Here is a 20,270-nt window from a genome sequence, read left to right on the forward strand (position 1 = left end):
TTTTTTTTTTACTTTCACCTACAAGATTTTCTACTTTTGTTTATCCAAGGCTAAATGTAGTCCTTCATTTGGGAAACGAGATATTTTGACTCTTGAGAATTTATTTTTACAGATAAATGGATGAACACTTGTGCTGGAATAATTTTCACATCACACGCCTTAGATTTTGGAGTTGTAAATGTATATTTTTAAAATTGTATTTTATTAATCATCGACAATGCCTTTAAGTTTCTAGTGAATATCAAGTTTTTCATCCATATAACTACGGAGTACTTGTTTATTTTCTGGACTGGCTATATGTTTTATGAGGAATATGGAAGAATTGCATCAATACAGTTAAAATTTTTTGCTTCCCAAGGCAAGCATGCTGAACAATTATTGGTTAGTTAAACTTGCATTGCTATTCTGATATCATGTATTAGCAAGAATGGATTACTGCAGTTATTAAATAGAAAATAAAAGTTGTTTGATTTTTGTTTCAAGGCACCTTATTATTTCATTGAATGGCTATTGATATCTATAGCATTTTTTTCAATTAAAAGTATAAAGAAGTGAACAAAAAAGTAAGTAAATGGTATACTAAATGAAGTAAACTTGATATTTAATGCTGCGCAAAGTGGATGCTTCTATTTCATTTCCTGTCCACGTGCATTATGATTCTCATTTAATTCAATTATTATAAGAATTCCTTTCGATAAGTTAATGTGTGTCTTTACAATGTTTTACTATAGATGAGTGACATATAACATAATTGCCTCCTAAAATCATCTTTTCATTGTCGAATATGATATCAGTGTTGAATATGTTGTTGCAATAATCGAGTAAAAAGTTCCAGCATCCACATTTGTCTAACTCTTTTACAAACATATCTCATACTCCCATGTAACTAACTTGCAACTGAAAACTAATATATCAAAAGGTTTTTTCATATATCCTTGGATTCATCCCCACGCAACTAACTTGCAATTGAGTAAAAACTATATTAGACCACTTGTTTCATTTTCAAGTTTGTTGGTTGTGATGATTTCTTGCAAGCTGTTTTTTTTTTATCGATTGAGTTTGACATTTTCGTCAATTTTGTTAAAAATCATTGGACTAATCAGTGCTTAACTGGAATTATATTCCTATAATCCGTGTACAGCTGATGAGTCATTGTTTAGAATTTCTTTTGCGAAGCATCCGATGAAAGTTTAATAGAGAAAATGGGTCCCATTGTTTAGAAAGTTGATAAATCGCAAAGGATAGATTATTGAATTGAATAGAACAATGTATGCAGGCTTCCAATATTTTCCTTGACTTGGTGCAAGTGTTTTTTTGTCAATATCTTAAGAATTCCATACTACTCAGTTTAGACATAATGATATTACTAATACATTCAGCTTTTCTCACACACTTGCCTAAACTAATCAAACACATACACTAGATAGTTTTTAATTTTTGGTTTAGAAGAGAGTGATTTTTGAGATAGTATGAGCATTATTTACTTTAAGTTTATTTAACTAACTGCAACATAAGTCTATGCATGAGGATTTTATAGATAGAGCATTGGCGAAACAATAATATGCTCCAAGACTCTTGAATAATGTAATAAATCGTCAACATTTTTTTTAACACCTACAATTTCTACACTAATAAAAACACAATAAATACAACATTCGTGCAATGCACGTGACAAGGACTAGTTAATGAAATAAATGGAGAACAACGAAGACAACACCTAAAATGAAGAAATTAAAATTATCCAACAGAAAAATTATAGCAAAATAACATGTGATAACACCTAAATGTAACAATAAAAAAAGTTCATACGCAAAACTCATAGAACAAAATCACATTTTTAGCATTAAAAAAATGAAAATCTCATTTTTGGAAAAAAAAATCCTTAATTTACTCGACTAGGATTGAATTGTGAAGGAAAATCAAAAGAAAACCTCTACTGATGGTGGTGTTTTTGGTGTGCAAAGTATTGAGATTTTACTTCAAATGAAATATCTTTATTATTGTTGGAGTCGAAACTTGTTCTCCTCAATTGATGCTTCTAGAATTTGATTTGTGAAAAAATCATGTTTTTTATAAAACATGATTTAATAAGTGATGACAATTTACTGGATGGCCAACACGTGGACTATCTTTGGACGTTAGATTAAACTAGTTTATCTGCCCTTCGTTAAATGGTGGAGCTTTCTGGAACGTCACACACACAACCCTTCATCTTGCTTTCATCTCTAGGGTTTTCAGAGAGAAAATATTGGCGATCTGAGAGATGTTAATTTTCTTTGAGTGTTTCATGTGTAGAATTTTTGATTTTACGTACAGTATAGTGAGATCTTCTTTTGATTGTTGTATTCAGTGTGAATAGTGAAGAAATCTGAGTGATTTCTCTGTTGTGTCATTTTGGTGGTGTTCAAAGGTTTTGCGGGCTGAGATCTGAGTGAATCTATGTAGATCCATTACTATACTTGAGAGATAAGTTTCATTTTCATCTTTCTGAACAATATGTAAATCTGTTGCCATTTTGGGCTGTTTAGTGCAACCGAGCATAATCCAATTCTTTGGATGCTCAACGGGGGATGTAGGCATTAGATGTGGTCGCCGAACCTCCGGGGCTTAGGCCGAAATAATTCCTTTGTGTTCTTTTAATTTCCTGCAACTTTATTTCTGTTCGATTAAGGTTTTCTTGTTTCTTGAGTTCAATATCGTGTGATCCTACCTTTACAATTACCATTTGCGTTCTACGATGAGTTAAAAGGCTTGTCTTTTGTTGAAAAGAAGATTGATGGATGCTAAGGAATTATAAAATAATGATTTGATGGGATTTTTGAGCGAGAAGCTCCTTTCTTCTAGTGTTGAAAGAGTGCGGTTTAGCATTTTTTTTACTTCAATTGTTCGTAGGTTCTTCAATTTTTTCGCTTTATAATTGAAAGTGTGCTTCAGCGCACACTAGTTTGGGGGTATTAGTAGTTTTATGATGTATTAATTACTTGTTTAAATAATTTAATTAATTTAAAATTTCATTATTCAAATTAGTTAATTTAATAGGATAGAGGGCCTAATTTCCCAAAATAAAATTGGGTTAGTTTAACATTATACATATGTTGGAGAAGAGAGATATTTGATGATATTCGAATGATTTGCTAATATTGGAGAATATTGTGGCGCAATCACGTTTTGGAAGATTTTCATAATTCGTTATTCTCTTTCCTTAATTGCCTCATCCTTAATAACGGAATGTTGATGTAATGCGAATATATATGGTTCATTGTAAGCTCCAAATATAAGTGAATAATATACAAGCTCTCTCTTCTCTCGTGGATATAGGTTGCTACATTGGCGTCGAACCACGTAATTCTTTGTGTTCTTTTTTAGTTTGTTGAATTCTTCATGGTATCAGAGCGGATGTATTGTTTTGGTCCATTGCTATTCAAACAAAACCTATTCTGAAATTCAGAAACGTTCCATAATCTCCACGAAAACAGATTTTTTCAGCTTTGCGAGACCTCCACGGAAATGGCTGTATCTTTCAAATCATAAATCGGAATTACGCAAGGTTGGTTGTTGGATTCGTATCGTCTGTATCTAGCTAAATGTCTTTCGGGCTATTTTCGACAATGTTTGGTGGGTTAAAATCATCTTCAAAGTCAGCTGTTCGCGTTTTTCAATTTTCTGCTTCACGTTTTTTGGGCTCTAATTATTTGCTTTTTAGTTTATAATAACTAAGAAAGTAATTAATCCATCTATAATAATGGAGAATGATGTTAATCCCGGATGGAAGTTATCTATTATTCCTTTGAATGGTATAAATCATATACCATGGTCAAGAGCCGTGATGTTGTCTCTTGGTGGAAAGAAAAAATTGGGTTTCATCAATGGCACTTGTTCTTGTCCAGATTCTACCGATCCAACATATGAAGGATGGATATCAAATGATCAACTTGTTCGTTCTTGGCTTCTAAATTCAATGGAAGCGCATATTGCTGAAATCTTCACTTTTTCAGACTCGGGAGTTGTGGAAATCTATTGAGGAACTTTATGGAAACCAAAATAATGCTACTAGAATATTTGAATTATACGGGAAATTACTGTTGCTGAGCAAGGAGATAAGCCATTCATTGAACACCTTGGTAATCTTAAGAAGATGTAGGACGAATTGAGTATGTATCGTCCACATACGATCGATGCAATAATTTTACTAAAAAGGGTTGAAAAAGACAAGATCTTTTCCTTGTTGAGTAGTTTGAGACCAAAGTATGAGAATCTTCAGAGTAATATCCTTATGAGTCATACGCTTCCATCCTTTTCGAGTGTGTGTGCAATTGTGCAGCGAGAAGAAGCTAGAAAAAAGACAATGAATTCAGAATTAAAGAATATACCTGACTTTTCTGCTCTTACCGTTAAAAGAGATGAAAAATGGAAAAATTTTAAGAACAAGAAAAGATGAGAAGCTCCCAAATGTGACCACTGTCAGAAGCTAGGACACTCTTAGGATTGTTGTTGGGAACTTCATCCTCATCTTAAGCCATCTACTATGAAAGGAGAAAATAGGGAAGGTGTTGCCGTTGCTGATACTACCATTTCATTGAATCAATTGGCCCAAATTCTACAACAACTTGGTCATCTTGGTCCTTCTACTCCAAAAGATTCAACTCCTTCTAGCACTCATGTCTTCGGTAACCTTAAAGCTTATTTCTCTTCGTGTACATCTAAATATTTGAATACTTAGATTATTGATTCGGGTGCTACAGATCATATGGCAAATGATGCAGCATCTTTGAGAGATTTCTCAAAAAATTCATTCAAACATGCTGTCTCAGTTGCTAATGGTACATCAGTTCTTGTTTGTGGATCTAGAAAAATTACTTTTTTTCCTGGTCTTCCTAATTCGGATGCACTTGTGATTCCTTCATTTCCAACTCAACTTCTTTCTATTGGAAAAATAACTAACTCTTTAAATTGCAATGTTATCTTTTCTCCTAATGATGTTATATTTTCGGATTGAACTTCGAGGAAGAAGATTGGTGAAGGTGTATACTCACATGGACTTTATCTGTTGAAACCATTCGGTGCCACTACTACTAATAGTGCACTGTTAGAAAATCATATTGTGCATCAAAGATTTGGACATCCTTCTAGTCGCGTTTTATCTTTTTTGTTTCCATCTATATCTTTTGGAACACATGTTTGTAACATTTGTCAGTTTTTCAAACAAGTTCGTCTACCATTTAATAATTCGTCATCTATGTCTGTTAAACCTTGTGAGTTAATTCATTCTGATTTATAGGGCCCATGTCGAATTGATTCATATGATGGTTTTAATTATTTTCTGCTGTTTATTGATGATTATTCTCGCGCTACTTGGATTTATTTATTGAAATCAAAGAATGAAGTCTACCCTATTTTTAAGGATTTTCATAGCGTGGTGGGCACTCAATTTGATAGTAAAATCAAAGTTTTTCGTTCGGACAATGGAACTGAATTTGCAAAGGGTCCCCTTCCTGCCTTCCCTTGCGATAAGGGCATTATTCATCAGACTAGTTGTATTGGTACACCCCAACAAAATGGAGTGGTCAAAAGAAAAAAATAGATATATTCTGGAGACTACGAGAGCCCTCATGCTTCAAATGAATATTTTGAAGAAATTTTGGTCAGATGGAGTTTTAATAGCAGTTTACTTGATAAATAGGCTCCCAAGTTGTGTTATCCATTTTCAATCACCATTGAAAGTTTTAAAAGGGAGGAAACCTGACGTGTCTCACCTCCGGGTATTTGGTTGTGTTTGTTATGTACACCACCAGTCTCTGCATAGCGATAAACTTGATCCTCGTTCCATTTGATGCGTCTTCTTCGGATATTCTTCGACAAAAAAGGGATAGTATGCTATGATCCTCAATCTCAGAAGCTATTTGTAGCACGAGATGTGCGGTTTTTTGAGAATGAACCTTATTTTACTGCGCAAAGTTTGAACAAGAATTTACCTCAGAGGGAGAGGGAGAGGGAGAGAGAGAGTTTGAACGATCCGCTTCCCACTATATGGACATCTTCTTTCAACATTGCAAGCCCTAACCGAAATGAAACTATGGAATAGAATGGAGATATAGAAAGAACTGAACAAGATGGAAACAGTAGAGACACCGGATGTTCTTTGTCACCAGAGCATGTACCAGATGCTCCAGAAGAGGTTCTTAGAAGGTCAAATAGAATATCCAAGGCTCCAGAAAAATTAAAGGACTTTGTTACTTATGAAGCCTTAAGTCATCCTATACAGGCTCATCTATCATACTCCAATATTTCTGCATATCATTCAGCATTTTTGCTTCAACTCAAGAGCCGAATGACTTTGAACAAGCAAATTCTAGTCCTATTTGGAAACAAACGATGCAGGAAGAGTTACAAGCCCTTAATGATAACAACACTTGGTCAATTGTGACATTCCCTCCAGGAAAGAAGATAGTAGGGTGTCGTTGGGTTTATAAAACGAAGTTTCGAAGTGATGGATCTATTGAACGACATAAAGCACGTCTTGTTACCAAGGATTTTACTCAAACTTATGGAGTTGACTACGATGAGACATTTGCTCCGGTAGCCAAAAGGAACACGTTTTGTGTTCTTTTATCTCTTGCCGTTAATCATGATTGGAAATTGTTTCAGATGGATGTAATGAATGCATTTCTACATGGTGATTTATGAAGAAGAAGTTTACATGAGTATATCTCCTGGTCATCCATTGGAGGATCGTAGTGATCTCACATGCAGAATAAGAAAATCCATATATGGTCTTAAACAATCACCTCGTGCATGGTACGCTAAACTCAGTCACATTCTTATCAAGAATGGTTTAAAGATAAGTAATGCCGATTCTTCCTTGTTCGTGAAAAGAGGTATGCGTGGTATTGTTATTGTTTTGATTTATGTTGATGACATAGTTCTTACTGGTGATGACCTTGTTGAGATATCAAGGCTTAAAAATATTCTTCATACTCAATTTTCTATTAAAGATTTAGAAATTTTGAAATATTTTCTCGGACTAGAGATTGCATATTCAAAGAAGGGCATATTTCTCAAACAAACAAAATGTGTTGGATTTGTTACAAGATACTGGTAAATTAGGTGTTAAACCAGCTCAAACGCCTATAGAGTGTAATTTAAAATTACCACTTGATGGTGACCCGATATTTGATGTGGGTCAATTTCAAAGATTGGTGGACAGACTGATTTACCTCACAATTACTCGACCTGATATCTCATATGTTGTCAGCCTGATTAGTCGTTTTATGCAATCTCCACGAGTTACACATATGGATGTTGTTAATCGAATTTTGCATTATCTTAAGGGGTCACCTGGAAGAGGTATATGGATGCGTAAGAATGGTCATTCTCTTATTACTACATACACAGATGCGAATTGGGCTGGTAGTACTATTGACAGACGATCTACAACAGGGTATTGCACGTTTGTTGGAGGAAATTTGGTGACATGGAAGGTAAAACACAGAATGTCATTGCCTGCTCTAATGCTGAAGTTGAGTATTGGACAATGGCTTCTACTACAAGTGAAATTATTTGGCTTCGATCTTTGTTAAAAGATCTTGGATTTGGCTCGTCACACCCCACACAGATGTATTGCGATAATCAATATGCTATTCATATTGTTTCAAATCCAGTTTTCCATGAACGGACAAAACACATTGAAGATGATTGTCATTTTATATGAGAACAAGTCCAAGCCAAGGTTATTTGTACTCCCTTCGTTCATAGTAGTGAACAATTTTGCAACGTTTTTGGAAAGTTGCGAAATTTTTTGCAGTGTTTAAAAAACTTTGCGAAAAATCTACCTTTTGCAATGTTTAAAAAACGTTACGAAAGCTCTACCTTTTGCAACGTTTAAAAAACATCGCAAAAGATACCTTTTCACAACATTTTTTAAACGTTGCAAAAGGTAGAGCTTTCGCAACGTTTTTTAAACGTTGCAAAAAATAAAACTTTTTGCAACTTTTCTTGCAACACTTAAAAAATGTTGCAAAAAGTATCATTGGCAACATTTATTTTAAAAATGTTGCCAAAACTCAATATCATTGACTAATTGCAACATTCACTTATTCAAATGTTGCAATAGACCATTTTAGCAATACTTAATTACCGAATGGTGCATTTTATGTGTTGCAATAGACCATTTTTGGTGTAGTGATGATTTCCTCAGTTAGTTTAGGTAAAGTGGAATTTAAAGTCTTATCCATGATTAAGCGCAAGTTTTAACGGTTCATTCCTAAAGTAAGTCAAATTCTTCCAATCAACTTTCGATTTTGATAATAGATAATAAAATACTACTTTTTCTGAAATCATATAAGAGTTTGATAAATTTTTGGTGTCCTACTTATCTTAACATATTACTACTGCTACTGCTACTGCTGCTACTATTATTATTATTATTACACACACACACACACACACGTGTGCATGCACATGACAACAACATAATTAGGATTAAATCAAATTTAATTCTGTTTTAAATAGAACTTATCTATTACTTTGGCCTCACATTTTACCTAAAGAAAATAAATAGTCAAGGCAGAGAGAGAAAGAAGCACAAAAACGGGGTCTTCGCGTGCATTATTTAACATTCTTTTGCAACCTTTAAACAAATGAGGTAAGATATTTTATGTGCAAGTGGTTATTTTCATATACTTTTATGTTCAATTAATTATGCATGAATTGTCAAAGGACCTTCGGATTCAACCTAATGGAATGTGAACTTTATTGGGTTCTTTATAACGGAATGTGAAATCCTTCGGGAATTCAAAATGACAAATGATGGGTATCTCGCTTGGTCACCGAAATACTCTATGAGAGAAATGTGGTATGCAATGTTTAATTTATTCTGATATAATTGTCTAAGAAAATTACACGTATCTTACTGGGTATTTGTAAATACTCACTCTTACTATATTTTACAAATTAGTTCAAGTCAATTTGAACGATGGCGGGATGTAACGCATGCTACCAAGTGGGTCGAAGGAAAATGATAACAACAGAAAAAGAATCACTTTAAGCTTCCATGTTTTTAAATTCTTAGTTAGTTTAAATTTGTTCGAAGATATGTTTTTTAATTTGTTTGATGAACATTTTTGTTTTTATTTCATGTTTAGTTTTAGATTTTAGATATTTTTTTATTCTTAATGCAATTTATTTTTATTTGATTCCGCCTTTAATATAAAGAAAAGAAAATTTTGTTAACACCTAAAAATACAAGATTTATGAAAGTTTGGGGCGTTACCCCCTCCACCTAACCTGACCGATAAGGGTCTTAGTTCTTACAGCTAGAACACGCTCATAATGATTGCTTCTTTTCTAAACTAGTGGAGCTTAGCTTATCGATGATGATTTAGTATCTTTTTGTAGGAACTCTCAAATTGTTGGTTTCCTTCTCAATTTGTTTATTAAAAATGGGGTTTTAAGTGAGCGTAAGAGTTGGAGAGACTGAAATACTCTCTGAGGTTCTATAGATTTTGGTCATTTTTACTTTTTTCAATGCAAAACTAACAAATACAGATGATAGGGAGTATTCTATAAGTTTGAGTAATTTAGGAGGGGTTTTTAGACCAAATGAAAGGCTAGGGAGGTATTCTACAAAATATGAAAATGCTGAGGGGTATTGATCCAATTATCCCTTTGAAAAATATTTATTTCTTTGAAAGCTAAGAATTAATTTATTTGTTTATAACTGAAATTTGAAACTTAGCCAAACATGTTGTTTATAACTGAAATTTGAAGCTTAGCCAAACATGTTGTTCGCCTCAATTTTTACTTCTTCAACAAACTTTCTTTAAGTTGAATAAAACAAGAAGAATTTGGCCAAATGGTTTCGTTGGGAAATAAGTTTAGAGAAATGACCTTTGACCAACATTAAAGAAAATAAATTAAAATATTTTAATTGGCAAAATGACAAAGTTGCCCGATCAATAGCATAGCTCTTTCTTTCCCCGGTCTCCTTTCGAAGGAGAGTGCATGATTAAGGTGTTCAAACACAACTTGAAAGAAACATTGAAGAATTACACAGGTTCTTAGCGATATTTGTATTCTCTACATAGATTTCCTTGTAGTCATGGTAACGTGTTCTAAAAATATATTATACATTATATTTTATTAAATTGTGTTACTGAAATTAAATTTATAATTCTACAAATTTGGGTGTTTGAAGCAATTCTTGATGTTGGAAAGAGGATCGATCGTGTGGCAGGTAATGGTAGAATTCCAAGAATGATGGACTGAGCAATGTACAAGCAACTTAAGGGAGAAATACTTGGCAAGTTTTTGGAATTTTCAAATGTGAGTTTCTTTTATTAAAATCTAAACGAACATATTGATAATGATAACTAAGCGATTTTTTGAATAATTGTAAGTTTTGATTTTACATATCGAGGTACATAGCATGAATCCTATAGATGACAAAATTGTGGAGCCATTTTGGCATAAATCAACACCTTTTGATGATGATGTTTATCTATAGTGGATAATAAAGCGTGTGAGGATGGTGGCGGAGAATAATCTGAGAGTGATGATGCACCATCTATTTCCAGTCACCCACAATATCCTAAGACATCAAATCGACCATCTGTGCTAGCTAGCAACATTCTCCTAAAATAACTGAGTGACCATCACCATCTCATGATCACTATATCCCTCAGGTAGTAAAACAGAAATAAGAGAAGTTGATGAGAGATATCGAGCACTTTGATCGAGTAAAAAAGGAAAATTAATTTGTTGCTCCAATTAGTTGGTAGAGGCGAATTTCAGTCACAAAGAAGTGGATTTGATGATGGTGTTTTTAGTACGGGCAATTGAAAAGGTAAGATTGGAAGAAGAGGGGATTATTGAAGATTGCTCTCCAAAGAATAAGTCACCCCGAACAAACGACATGAGGCTTTCACTATATATGATGATATATTTCCTTTTTTCATTTTTGCAATAAGCTGAAGATAATTACTTTTTTACTAGGTCCCATTAGGATTTATGCCCGATCCTTCATTTAGCATAGTTGTTTAAAAATTTTAAGATTAACGAAGCTCTTCAAGATGAGGAAACTATAGAAGCTCATTAAAATTAGGGAGTCCATTATTAGAAGTGGCTCCGTTGAAAAAATCAAAATAGAGGTAAAAACTACAGAATATCACAAGTGCTATTCTAGACACGAAAACGACCATTGTGTCATTAAATGAGCAAACATGAGTATAAGCAATCAAGTCCCATTCGTGCTCCAAGAACTAATAAATGGAAGTTATTTATGTTGTAATGTACATGATATATACAAGAGTTGAGAGATATCATCGTTGTCTTAATCGACACGTATTAACAGGTTGAGTTGTGCTTTCACCAACTTGATAATATATAATCTGTATCATTTCGATCGTTCTCTGTCCCATGTCAACCTTTTGTGTCATATACATTAGTAAGTCCATTATTAGATGTTGTTTCATTATAAAAACTAAAATCTACGTGAAAACTACAAAATAGATCAAGTGCCATTATTGGACATGAAAACGGACCTCGTGTCGTTATGTGTAAACACAATAGGAATAAATGACATCATATATATGTTGAAGATAATTGATATTAAATCCATAATATGTAGTTGTTGAACCTTATCGCTATGTTTTCCATGTAAAATAGTCAAAACAATACTAATGATATTTTACGATTACCAAAACAGCCCCGCCTGCCGTTATATCTTCATCTTTCATTCTAAAACAATAGAAAGTCAACCATTCTAAATATTATAAATAGTTTACATTTCAAAATTATGAAAGTAGTACATCATTACACCACTACCATTTTTTAATATTCACAAATTGCTTATTGCATTTTAATTTCAAAATAAGATAATCGGTCCAAAAATAGAATAAACCGTATAACATATTGCATTCGATAAAATAAAATAATACCTATTCTGCACTTGTCATGCTGAGGGGTGCACGATTTGTACACATGATGAAGTTATACCCAATTTTTGAACACCTACTATACTTGCAAAACTTGCGCAACTCTCAAGTTTATTATTTCCTTTTTTGGTGGACGTCCGCTGCCTCTTTGTTTCAATGGTCACATCACCTTTCTTGACCTAACATTATAAAAAATTTCCCAGTCCACCTTATTTAGTAATAGGTGTATATAAATTCACATACGCTTTTTTCCAAAGAAAAATACTATAAAATAGTGAGTAAAACCTGAACAGTTATCTCCAACATCTCTTACTACAACAATTGCACGTGTTATGGAATTTGGTCCAAATCAAAATCCTTGCATGAACATCTCTCTCGCTCTCTCTCTTCCCCCAAATTAACAAAGAAACTTTCCACTTCCTACTAATTGACATTTCATTTGGGCTAACAACTTTCACCTCCAAGCCTTTTGATTCATTATACTTATTGTCCATCTTCTCCTCCAAAGACGAGATGAGGTGGCTTGTACATTTTTTGACATCAATATGTCTATCAAAAAACCATTTTGCATCATTTCTCTGATACTCTCAATTGAAGCAAGTATATGAAATTCTCGAGCACTTTTCAACAATGCATTCAACGATTCTACATTGTTTATGACCATGCTATTGTATCTCGTCCCATTGAAATGTGCTCTTGACCAAAGCTACACACCAAAATCCTTTTCTAAGTACTCTTGGATTTTCTTATGTTGATTGTATAATGCTTGCATGCTGATCTCAAAATTTGCCAAACTATACGTCTCTGACCATTTTGCATCATTTCTCTGATACTCTCAATTGAAGCAAGTATATGAAATTCTCGAGCACTTTTCAACAATGCATTCAACGATTCTACATTGTTTATGACCATGCTATTGTATCTCGTCCCATTGAAATGTGCTCTTGACCAAAGCTACACACCAAAATCCTTTTCTAAGTACTCTTGGATTTTCTTATGTTGATTGTATAATGCTTGCATGCTGATCTCAAAATTTGCCAAACTATACGTCTCTGCGGTAGCTTTGAACAGTTGCACGATAATAATGTGAGAAAATATGTTCTTCGGGTTATTTTGCGAACGCCATGTGCAAAATAAGTGATATGCATCATTAAGATAGACATTGCTAAAATAAATTGATATGCTTGTTGCATGATCAAATATAATCACTAGCTTGTCTAAATCACCAATTATTTGTTACAACTTATGAGAGAACCAAGTCCATAAAGCACTGTTTTCTAAATCTACTATGCCTTATGCGAGTGGATATATTTGAAAATTTACATTTAGCAGGTGGCAACAAGTAAAGTACCTTGATATTTAGAATTCAAAAGTGCTCTATCCTTACAAATTGTTGATCGGATTGAAAAGCAGAATCTATATATGCTTCGTCCTAATACCATTAAAAAAATACTTGAAATGTCCATCTATATCAGTTTCAAAAAAAGTCAACGTACCATTTTTACTTTTTTTTTTTTCCAAAACATGACAATATAATTGCAATGTTGCATAATTTTCATTAGGGCTATCTCGAACATCTTCGTACCCAAATTCTTTAGCCATATACGCCTTATGATATTTTACAATTATGCCAAACTCCCATGAGTGACATTGATGATGTTTCTTGGTCTATACACTATGTTGACATCATGATACTTTAGAGCTACATGCTTTCCAATTTTGAATAGGAAGCATGTCTATTATCTTCGTGACGAATACTATGGAGCAAGTGTGATGATCAAAGTATTTTCATACTTGAAAAATCTCAAATTCAGTCATGTTCATTGCCATCAAAGCTAGCTGCAACTTTCCTCAACCCAAGCAACTAAAGTTTGAATTCAAATTGGTACTTCATAGCAAGCAATTGAAGTTTTGATATTAAACCAATTTTAGCTGTAAATAATTCTTAATCTTGTACATCCTCATAATGAATTTAAGTCAACTTGTGTTGAAGTACCTATACTTTCTCATAAGTGGAGAAGTTAAGATTATTCTTATCTTTCCTAGGAGATTTATCTTGAAAATCTTGTTTTCCAGAATTATTGTGAATTATATTCAAGTTATTCCAATCCACAAAGTTTCCTTCCATTTTAATAATCTCACAATCATTATTGTATTGCACAAATTTTGTTCTGTTGCTCACATCTCCTTTTTTGGCTCTACCATTAGTTTCTGCCCCCATCATCTCTTTCAAACTCCCTCACATTATCACATTCGCACTCATCTCCAACTTTGATCAAAATAATTATGCAGAGATGATGCGTTTTACATATAGAAAGAAATCAAAAGAAATCATTTTACTTTCATGTCAGAGTTAATCCTTTTTGGTGGAACTGAAAACTTGGAGATTCCAGGGTTAAGAGATATCATCTCAATTTCATGTGACCTTGAATCCATGTTAACTAGCTCTTGCACTTTATTGTACAACTATATATATGATAGAGAAGATCCACATTTTCTTCACCATTCCCTATATAACTCATGTCGATTTGTCTTTTTCAGTTTTCTCAAACTCAACAAAATGACATACTTGTTCTCATATCATCTTCACAAAATCCATAACTGCATATAAAATTAAAATGTTATATAGTTTACTCAAGTATATATATCAAAGTAATATGAAAATATTAGCCATATTCAAATCATCAAAATGACCACATTGTAATTATTAATAAAAGGAATGCCCTTATATATTAAAGAGAATGATTATGGTTCTATTTTACAGGATAGATAATGGTTGTAGTGCCATTCTACATAGCAGATAACGGTTGCAGTGTCGCTATCATCCAAAAGTTACATACAAAAAAAAAAAAAAAAAACCTCGCATAGAGAAATACGAAAACACCACCAATTAAAATATCATTTAATACTATATTCAATAATAAAAGTACAACTTATATTGAATTTTTAAAAGAACATATCTTTAAATGTAAATAATATATAACTCTTATTAAGCCTCCATTTGAGCCTCATTATTTCTTATTACATTAAATTAAAATTTTCTCTCTTCTACTTTTAACAACGCAATCTTTAATAAAATAATATTATACGTAAATCAAAAAATTTTCAATCACTCATTTTTAAAAAAATATATTATTCATCTCATTATAATCTACAAATAATGAGGCTCAAACGGGGGCTAAAATGTTCAAAAGATGCGAAGAATACAATGAAAAAGGAAATTTTATGGTAACTATCATGGATCTTGAAGAGGAAGAAGGTGTCGGGAATTTGTGATATCTTGAATACGTAATTAACTAAAATTAAATTGGATTAAAAAGGGTGTTGGATTTTTAGTTATTTATTTTTTCTTTTCCTCTTTCAACGGTGGAGGTTTTTAAGGCATTTTGATATTGTTTTTTTTTTTTTACTGTATTTTATACGTGGAGACCAACAGCATTGAGAGATAATTATTTAATCAAAAATATTGATTGACTGATGTCCAATGTAATTTTCTTCGTCCTCTCGTCTTTAATCCCGAATAATTTCTCTCTCATGCACAAACCCACACACACCACACCCACGGCAAATGGTGCTACATTATTCCCTTGCTTTTTCTTTAGGTCCCATAATTAAATTCGAATTATTTCCTATTCCTTGCTAAAAACCCATTTTAATTGCCGTAAGATTATAAAATTTTCAATCTTTTTTGTTAGTTTTGGAAACCCTAATTTCCCAATTTTGATAAAAGAAAAAAGAAATTTCAAGTAGCGTTATTGAATTCCAAGCGTCTTTAATCGTATAGTTCCTAAATTGGGCATTCTCATATAGTGATTTATAGATCCCTCTCCAAATAATGATTTGAAGCTTGATAGATATTTCTAATTAGCTTGATTTTTGTGTAATTATTACCGGAGAAAAGATTGAATATTTAGTTGAAGAAATCCCCGGAGAATTGAGTTTTTGAATTACTGAATTTTAGCTTTTGATTCTTGAACTATGGTTTCTAGTTTAAGCTGAGGCTTTTTAAAGTTTTTGTGGGTTTGAACTTTAATTTAAGGTGTTTGTACGGTAGAAAGTGAGGGAAAGGGGGAAAAAATGGAGAAATACGAGCTTGTGAAGGATATAGGTTCTGGGAATTTTGGTGTGGCGAGGCTCATGAGGAACAAGGAGACTAAAGAACTCGTGGCTATGAAATATATTGAAAGAGGACATAAGGTTTGCATTCTTTATTTCTTTTAGTACAGATCTCTAATTTTCTAGTCAATAGTCATTGAATGTTCTATTATATGAGATATTTTGGTTTGCACTGTGTGTCTGCGTGATTCTTTAGACATTTTTTACTCTGATTTTCAACATTCCAGATCTCTTTCTTAGTTATGTAAGTAAATTATACAATTGTGAAGTAGGATATGATATTAAATTTCATTAGCTTTTTTTTTTTTTTTTTTTTTTTTTAGTTCAATTTGATGAAACTTTGTTTGTAGATTGATGAGAATGTGGCGCGAGAGATCATTAATCACAGATCACTTCGGCATCCCAACATAATTCGATTCAAGGAGGTGAGGACCCAAGGTTTTCCTAGTTTTCTCTCACATTTTCTGTTGATGTAATGAGATGTGCTTAAAAGGTTTATTCTGCTGAATATCTGTTTGCATTTTGGATTTACAGGTAGTGTTGACTCCCACCCATCTTGCCATTGTAATGGAGTATGCGGCAGGTGGAGAGCTCTTTGAGAGAATTTGCAGTGCTGGAAGATTCAGTGAGGATGAGGTAATATCACTTATTTTCAACACCCCTTTGTGCCATGGAAAAGCTGGTTCAAGAGAATTATTACTTAGGTTTTTGACATTTTGAATTTCCATGTGATATATGTTTTCACTTTCATTTCCAGGCTAGGTACTTCTTTCAGCAGCTCATATCTGGAGTCAACTATTGTCACTCTATGGTAACTGAAACTTAGTGTTCAATTTAGCTTGTATGTATCAATGTACTTGTGGGTATAAATTATTTTTGGGATCCCATCGCCCTTTTCAAGTGCTGGAACTATGCTTTCTTGAATTTGTCTTGTGCTTTGCAGCAAATATGCCATAGAGATTTGAAGCTGGAGAATACCCTTCTGGATGGAAGCCCTGCACCCCGACTAAAAATCTGCGACTTCGGTTACTCAAAGGTCAACACATTGTTTTCTGATAATTTAAAGATATGTGGAGTAGCTGGTTTTATCATGTGAAGCAGAATGTACTTAGTGTGTTTGTATTTCTATTTCCTTAGTCATCTCTGCTGCATTCAAGGCCCAAATCTACAGTTGGCACACCTGCTTATATTGCTCCAGAGGTTCTATCAAGAAGGGAATATGATGGAAAGGTAAACACATCATTATCACATTATGTTTTTTTTGAAATGTAAGCATGGCCTATAAACCCCATGGTTTCACTAGGACTCTGTTCGGTCATACTCTCTTCTAAGCGAGTATGTCCATAGCAGAAATGAAATGTTTTTTGCTTTGCAGATTTTTCATTAACTTTTATTAGCATTTTTTTCAGTTGGCTGATGTATGGTCATGTGGAGTGACTCTATATGTTATGTTGGTTGGAGCCTATCCTTTTGAAGACCAAGAGGATCCAAAGAACTTCAGGAAAACCATCCAAGTAAGTTTCTTCATTTCTGTCTTTCAAATGCTACAAGGCCTTTGGTTTATGTTCCCAAATAAATGAGGGAATTATTAATTGTTACTCATGTATGCTTTGATTTTCTTTTCCAGCGAATAATGGCTGTTCAGTATAGGATCCCTGATTATGTCCACATATCTCAAGATTGTAGGCACCTCCTTTCTCACATATTTGTTGCCAATCCGGCCAGGGTATGTATGCTCTTGATGGATTGCACTTTTGAAGAACTCACTTTATGTGCATTTTAGTGAATGCTAAATGATTATTATCTATTTTATTTATTAATCTTGGATAATAACTTCTTATTAATTTTATAATGAAAAATTATATGCATTCCGTCAGCCTCTAGTTGCCTCTGGCGTAGGCTTTGTCTCTGAGTTTCAGACAGTTACTGTGTCACATTCAAAATGGAAGTCTTGGATTGTGCATATGATCATGGCTTCCTAACACCAGATCAGGAAAACTGTCTACTTTTTTCAGCCCACTCTCCGCATTTTAAACAGGGCATTGAATTGTGAAGTTTGAATTGTTTGAAATCCGTAATTTTGTTGTATTGTCAACCATGTGTAGAAAGCATCTTCAAATTCATAATAGAATTCTGATTTCACTTTCACTGTTTGTTGTGCCATATATCTAATAATTGCTGATATTTAAGTTTATCGAGAATGTTTTATCATTCATCTTCCTAAGTTGTGATGTAAGCTGAGTCGTTATCTTGATTTAGTATTGATTTTTGGATTACTTGATGTCTTCTATTTTTCTTGTTGGTCATCACAAGCGGATTCTATATTATTCCACTTCAGATTTGACATATTGTGCTTGGGTTTCAGATTAAGAAATGATTTTCTTGGTGCAGAGGACCTCAATCAAAGATATTAAGACGCACCCATGGTTTCTGAAGAATTTGCCGAGGGAATTAACTGATGCAGCTCAAGCAGCATATTACCGGAGAGAAAACCCCACCTATTCCCTTCAAAGTGCAGAGGATGTCCTGAAAATTGTGGAGGAGGCCAAGACCCCCGCTCCGGTCTCCCGTTCTGTTGGAGGCTTTGGTTGGGGAGGCATAGAGGATGAGGACAAAGAGGATGAAGAGGAAGAACTAGAAGAGGAGGAAGAGGAAGAGGAGGAAGAAGACGAGTATGATAAACAAGTGAAGGCTGTGCATGCAAGTGGAGAAGTGCGTCTCACCTGAGCCCTATGTGCTGCAGCTGAGTTGAAATCTGATGCTATTATGGATGTAAAAAGTGTATTTTACTGCTTGAAGTGTCGGTTTTAATAAGTTTGTAAATTCCTAGTGGTGTGGTCAAGGGACGTGTGCATTTGCATGGATAAATTTGTGTGTGTGTTTGCATAGCGCATATTTGGAGTGGATCAAATTACTCTTTAGATTTGTTACATATTCGAGTTTTATGGAACAGTTGTGTGCATTTTAACCTTGAACTGTGTTTAGTCGTAAGGATTTTGATGTGCTTTTATTTGTTACCTCTCCCAACCCATAACCAATTTCTGTTCGAGTCAATTCCATCATAATGCTTAAAATGAACTTCTTGTGCTTGTTTCTGTCATAATGCTAGAACCTGAAGGATGTTATTCATTTTGGTGCCGCACTCGGCGTGTTCATTCAGCAGAACAAATGTTTAGATTTGCTTATTTCTTAAAAAGTTGGGATATTTCGAGTTTACTTCAAATTTGTTCAGGAGCACTGTTTCATTTTAAAACCAAATAGTTTTCTGCTCAATTTTGTTCAGAAATGATGTGATCGTACCAAAAGCAGAAATTAGGCTGGCAATGCAAATGCTTAATTTTAAAGTTGGTAATGCTAATTTGGCAAAAGTTCTGGGGCATATTTGTTTGCTCAATTTTGTACAGAAGTGACGTGATTCTCTACATGCCAAAAGCAGAAATTAGGCTGGCAATGCAAATGCTTAATTGTAAAGTTGGTATTGCTAATTTGGCAAAAGTTCAGGGGCATATTCTAGAGTGTCTATGGTGCAGGCTGCCTTGCTGCTTCTAAAGATTCTTCCATCAATGAATTCAGGCCCCGTTTTCTCTAGATCTTAGAGAACTGACGTGGTGGTATAGAGATGAATGTACTTTTCACTAATTTTGTCTTGAACCTTATTGAACTACATTCGATTCATTTGTGGGACTTGTGTCCACCATTGAAACCTAAATTCAGTTGTTTTTGAGCATATTGGTTCCTCTCGACTTGGTCTGCAACGATTTCCTCTATTTCGAGGCGTATTCAATCAATGGATTCGCCTTGCCTTCTGAATTCCCTAGTCGGGTGGAAAATATTGAGGACTTCACATCTCTTTTAGGGCTTTGAGGTTGTACAAAAAAGAGTGTCATGTTATCTAGAAGTATTTAATTGAAAGAGGAAAAAGATAGGGTAATGTTATTTAATAGCACCGACGGTAATAACACTCTTCTAGATTGCAGTGAATGATACTAATCCCTTGTTTGATTTCGATAAAAATTAGGTTTTTAGTAAACTTTGATAAAAGTTGGAGAAATGTGTGTCAGAAAGCTGAGGTTGTGAATTGTACAAAATAGGTGTCTTGTCATCTAAAAATGGTTACATGATAAGGAAAAAAGGAGGGGTAATAAAATTTAAGACCGGTGATTATGATAACACTCCTCTAGATGGCACTTAGCGATATTAATCCCCTATTTGGTTTGGATAAAA

At 33.7% G+C, this 20,270-nt stretch overlaps 1 protein-coding gene across 1 annotated transcript; it reads left to right on the top strand.

The window, feature by feature from the left end:
* Positions 1-15,417: 15,417 nt before the first annotated feature.
* Positions 15,418-19,040, top strand: LOC111409834 (serine/threonine-protein kinase SRK2A-like). Its single transcript, XM_023039915.1, has 9 exons — positions 15,418-16,127; positions 16,397-16,471; positions 16,581-16,682; positions 16,804-16,857; positions 16,990-17,082; positions 17,184-17,276; positions 17,456-17,560; positions 17,674-17,772; positions 18,438-19,040. Exons 1-9 carry the CDS (start codon positions 16,008-16,010, stop codon positions 18,771-18,773), a joined length of 1,077 nt encoding a protein of 358 aa, XP_022895683.1. The 5' UTR covers positions 15,418-16,007; the 3' UTR covers positions 18,774-19,040.
* Positions 19,041-20,270: the final 1,230 nt, after the last annotated feature.

Source organism: Olea europaea, chromosome 15 (genome assembly GCF_002742605.1).
Source record: "Olea europaea var. sylvestris chromosome 15, O_europaea_v1, whole genome shotgun sequence".
In the NCBI taxonomy this organism is placed as follows: domain Eukaryota; kingdom Viridiplantae; phylum Streptophyta; class Magnoliopsida; order Lamiales; family Oleaceae; genus Olea; species Olea europaea.

Bases quoted from the DNA above. Each gene is read 5' to 3' on its own strand.
- LOC111409834 (XM_023039915.1), top strand. From the start codon at position 16,008: ATGGAGAAATACGAGCTTGTGAAGGATATAGGTTCTGGGAATTTTGGT. The intron at 16,683-16,803 runs GTAATATCACTT...TTTCATTTCCAG, and splicing joins GAAGATTCAGTGAGGATGAG to GCTAGGTACTTCTTTCAGCA. The intron at 17,773-18,437 runs GTATGTATGCTC...TTCTTGGTGCAG, and splicing joins TTGTTGCCAATCCGGCCAGG to AGGACCTCAATCAAAGATAT.